Source organism: Myotis lucifugus, unplaced genomic scaffold, assembly GCF_000147115.1.
Source record: "Myotis lucifugus unplaced genomic scaffold, Myoluc2.0 scaffold_628, whole genome shotgun sequence".
In the NCBI taxonomy this organism is placed as follows: Eukaryota; Metazoa; Chordata; class Mammalia; order Chiroptera; family Vespertilionidae; genus Myotis; species Myotis lucifugus.
Genome location: NW_005871676.1, coordinates 327,183 through 331,860, shown reverse-complemented (window position 1 = coordinate 331,860; position 4,678 = coordinate 327,183). Strand labels below are relative to the sequence as shown.

The window sequence follows — 4,678 nt, the reverse complement described above, 5'->3', positions numbered from 1 at the left end:
AGAGCTTCTCCCTCCTGCCACACAAGTTAGAGCTTCTCCCTCCTGCCTGCCTACCTGCCTGCCCCAGGATCCTCTATACCACATACTACGAGTCCATTGCCAACTCGAGCCCCTTCTTCGGCTATTACTTCTTCAACTCGCTTCTGGTGATACTGCAGCTGCTGCATGTGTTCTGGTCTTGCCTCATCCTTCGTATGATCCACAACTTCATAAAGAAAGGCCAGGTAGGGCCGAGCAAGGGTGGGCTCCTGTATGCCACCCTGGAGCCCCAGCTGAGCCTTGTGCCCACTCCTTGTTCCCTAGATGGAGAAGGACATTCGCAGTGATGTGGAGGAGTCGGCCTCCAGCGAAGGGGAGGAGCATCCGCAGCTCAAGAATGGAGCAGCTCAAGGCCCCCAGGCAGTCCCCACTGATGGCCCTCGGAGCCGGGCAGCTGGGCGGCTGGCCAATGGGCACATGTTGGCCTCATAGCTGGCTGAGGATTGGCTGTGAGGGCTGCCCCAGTGCCTTGGATTTGTGGGCGCCTGGACTGGTGGCCTTTGGGCCAGCTCTGTGGAGACAGAGAGGGCCCCACCCCAGGGTGGGAGGAGGGCTGATGATCTGTCTCCAGCCCCTTTCTTCTGCCTCCCCTCCCGCCTCCCCTCAGGCCACTAGACAGAGCTGGGGGTGGGCAGCAGCAGGGTGCTGCAGCCCACCAGAGCCATCCCCAGGCAGTAAGGGGTACAATAAAACTTGAACAGAGCCAAATTCTCTGCCTCAGAGTTTGTGTCCCTGTCACAGCTCCTCAAAGGCCTGAGGAAGCCAGGACTCTGTTTACATACCCCACTGACAGGACACGCACTGCCACCTCAAGACACACGCCCAGTCCCACGAGACCCAGACAACAAGCAGCTCGTGAGCGTAAGCCACCTCCAGCCACCCAGAGCAGCCTTCAGCTAGCTGCTCACCCAGCTTACAGCTGGAGGTCACAGAGGTCAGAGGCCAAGCAAAAGGGCGAAGGGGAGGTTCATATCTATCCTTGCAGCTCTTGCTCAGTGCTGGCAGAACCCCACCCTCATGGTCCTCTGGGCCTCCTTGGAGACAGGAAAATAGGGCCCGTGAGTGGGGCTTCCCATGGGCTTCCCCAGGGTTAACCTGGGTGAGGTCACTTTCTCTTCCAGAGCCCTGCAGGAAGGTGCCCCCTCTTCCCCAGCTGAGGCAGGCTGTCCCACACCCCGAAATCATAGCCAGCCCGGCCCCATGCAGGACCAGAACATGCTGCCCTCAGGAGGAGAACAGAAGGGAAGAGTGGTAGAAACGAAAGTAGGAAATGGCAGAGGAGGGCACTGCGTGGGGACAAGGGGGAGAGGACATGGGTCAGAGATGGAGGACAAGTCATTGAGAGGGGAAGCAAACAGGAACAGATCCGAGAGAAGAAATGGCTAGGAGAGGTGGCCGTGGAAGAGGGACAGGAGTGGGAAGGCAGAAGAGAGAAGGCATGCAGGTCTGTGCAAACCAGGAGAGAATGGAGTGGGGACAGACATGGCAGAGGAGGAAGGTCTCTGCTTTGTCTCCACTGACAGAGATGAGGGTGGAGGGAGAGGAAAGAGATTTAAGAGAAAGGGTGTTTAAGATGCTGGAAAGAGGGGCTAGAAAGATGGGAGGGGGAAGAACAGAGAGAGAGGAGAGGGGCAGGTAGTATGGGAACAAGGGACATTGGGGTAATGGGAGGGAAAGAGGCCCTGGAGAGAGTGGGCTGACAGCAGAGACAGCTGACCGGGAGCTCAGAGGATGAATGAAGTGTCAGAAAGATTTGTGAGGTGGAAGGACCTTGGGGGGGGGGGGGGGATTGAGAAATGGCAAAGAGGGAAAAAATGGAGTATAAAAGGGTTATCAAATAGGAATGTTACAGTAAATATTGAGAGAGAAAAGCAGATCCTCAGAGGAGGGAGCCATGGGAAGATGAACAGGTTACTCAGGGGAAAGGTGCATTTTGGCCTTGAAGCAAATAAAAAAGATGCTCAACATTTTTTTTTAAGTGCAAATGAAAAGGACAAATTGTTTCTCACCAGCTATCCTGGCAAAAGTGACGGTGACAGCGCCCTCTGGTGGTGATGTTTGCAGGGAAAGGGAGCTGCTGTGGCACATGCCGTTGAGGGGAACCTGGGCTTTCCCTGGCAGGACAGGGGCATTTCATCTTTATCTCTAAAGAGACACCTAGAGCTCCCTAGTATGCCTACAAGTCAATAAAGAAAGGAGAAACCTAAAGAGAAAATAGGAAAAAAGACAATGCACGCTTACAGAAGAGAAGACATTTATGACCAATAAACACATGAAGACACACTCAGTCTCATTCATAATCAGGATAATGCCAAACAAGACAGATACCATTTTAGACCCATTCAATCGGCAAAAATAAATACGTTGGACAAAGCAAGTGAGATCAATAAGAATCAGATATTACTGGGGACAGTGTAAACTGGTACAATCTTTTGGAAAACCATCATGTAAAATTGTTGACAATTTTATAAAGTTCAGAGCATCTCAAAATGATGTATTGTTTAGGCATAAATTTCTGTCTAGTAGAACTACAGTAGTCCCCCCTTATACAAGATCCTCAGCAGATGGCCTGAAGCCACAGATTGTACCAAATCCTATGTTTGTGGTGTTCCCCCAAAACATATACACTTCGAATAATTATTAAAATTGTGTTTATTAAAATGCATTTCATTTTCAAAATTGAGCTATCAGCTGTTAGTGTGTATACATTTTGGGGAAATACCCTGTATACTATGTTTTGTTTATTTCTGGAGTTTTCCATTTAATATTTTTGTACAGCAGTTGACTACAGGTAACAGACCTCAGAAAGCGTGGCTAGGGAGACACTACTGCGTTTATTTAGTAAGCAAAATATAGACAGAAAATTCAGAAGACTGATACGTTACCTTTGACCTGGGGAAGCAGGGGAATGGGATTCAGGTAGATATAAAGTACTGTCACTTCTAGTTTTTGAAGTTGTGAGGTGTGGTGACAGATATATTATTAATAAATACAATTTGAAAGGGATATGCAGACTTCACTCATGTGGGATCTTAAACTGAAAGCATCTGCCCTAGCTGGTTTGGCTCAGTGGATAGAGCGTCAGCCTGTGGGCTGAAGAGTCCTGGGTTCGGTTCTGGTCAAGGGCACATGCCTGGGTTGTGGACTCGATCCCCAGTAGGGGGCGTGCAGGAGGCAGCAAATCAGTGATTATCATCATTGATGTTTCTCTCCCTTCCTCTCTGAAATAAATATATATATATATTTAAAAAATAAAACTGAAAGCATCAAATGAACTAATAAGATAAAACTCATAGACACAACAGTATGGTGGTTACCAGAAGGAAAGAGGGATGAGCGGATGGTAGGAGACTTGACTTTGGGTGGTGGACATAATGCAATATACAGATGCTGTATCAGAGAATTATACACTTGAAACCTATACAGTTGTATTAACCAATTAAACCCCAATAAATTTAATTTTTAAAAAGTATTTTAAAGGCGATAGGCAAGAAGACAACATGCAACCCGGGAGAAAGTATTTGCAAGCCATATATCTGAAAAAGGCCTAGTATCCAGAATATGTAAAGAACTCTTACAGTTCAAGAACAACAAAAAGGATAGGCAAAGGACTTGACATTTCTCCAAAGAAGATATACAAATAGTTAACAAGCACATAAAAAGATGTCCAACAAATCAAATGATGTTCAATGTAAATCAAAACCACAAGATACCACTTCCCATCCATAAGGATGGATGTGGCAAAAAATAAAATAACCAGTGTTGGTGAAGATGTGGAAAAACTGGAACAACCTCATACATTGCTGGAAACATAAGATGGTTAACACTGGAACACAATTTGGCAGCTCCTCAAAAAGTTAAATAGCTACATATGACTCCGTTGAAAACAGGGACTCAAAATATTTTGCATGAATGTTCACAGCAGTACCATTCATACTAGCCAAAGGATGGAAACGACCCCAAGGTCCATCAACAGGTGAATGGACAGATGGTGGTCCATCCACACAATGGAATATTATTCAGCCATAAAAAAGAAACACAGCCCTGGCCTAGTGGCTCGGTTGGTTGGAATGTCATCCCATACACCTAAAGTTTTAAGGTTGGATCCCAGGTCAGGGTGCCTATGGAAGGAAATGATTCTCTCTCTCTCTCTCTCTCTCTCTCTCTCTCTCTCTCTCTCTCTCCTTTCTTTCTCTCCCTCTCTATTAAAAAAAAAAAAACAACAACACAAAAGCACCACATACTACTACATGGAATAACTGTTTAATGGGTAGGGAGATTTTTGGGAGTGAGCCTTAAGAAAGAACTCCCATACTCGCTTTGGCAACACCTACTAAAATTGGAATACAGAGAAGATTGGTGTGGTCCCTGCAAAAGGATAACACGCAAATTTGCAAAGCATTCCATTAAAAAACAAAACAAAAAACAAACAAACAAAACCCTCCCAAATATCAGCAAGAAAAAGAGCCAACCGAAAGTAAAGGGACAAACGGGATATGAACAGGCAAGTTACAGGAATGAAATTTTAAGAATAGTTAAATACAATGGAATTATTCAGTCTTAAAAAGGAAGGAAGGAGAACCAAGATGGCGGCGTAGGGAGCGGACCTGTGTGTGCTGCTCTCTCACAGCATCACTGA

At 46.5% G+C, this 4,678-nt stretch overlaps 1 protein-coding gene and 1 pseudogene across 5 annotated transcripts in view; both read left to right on the top strand.

Moving 5' to 3' along the window:
- CERS4 (ceramide synthase 4) overlaps nt 1-747 on the top strand; it is a 27,272-nt gene extending 26,525 nt beyond the window's left edge. For 2 of the 5 annotated variants that reach the window (XM_023746099.1, XM_023746100.1), the window contains exon 11: nt 304-747. In XM_023746099.1, the coding sequence (XP_023601867.1) occupies nt 304-736 (433 nt within the window). In that variant the 3' untranslated portion in view covers nt 737-747. Of the gene's footprint in view, nt 1-67; nt 225-303 lie in introns of all 5 variants that reach the window. The other 3 variants (XR_001345839.2, XM_006105008.3, XM_023746101.1) reach the window with 3 other exon arrangements.
- Nucleotides 748-4,353: 3,606 nt separating this feature from the next.
- Nucleotides 4,354-4,452, top strand: LOC111823707 (annotated as a pseudogene).
- The last annotated feature ends 226 nt before the right edge of the window (nt 4,453-4,678 follow it).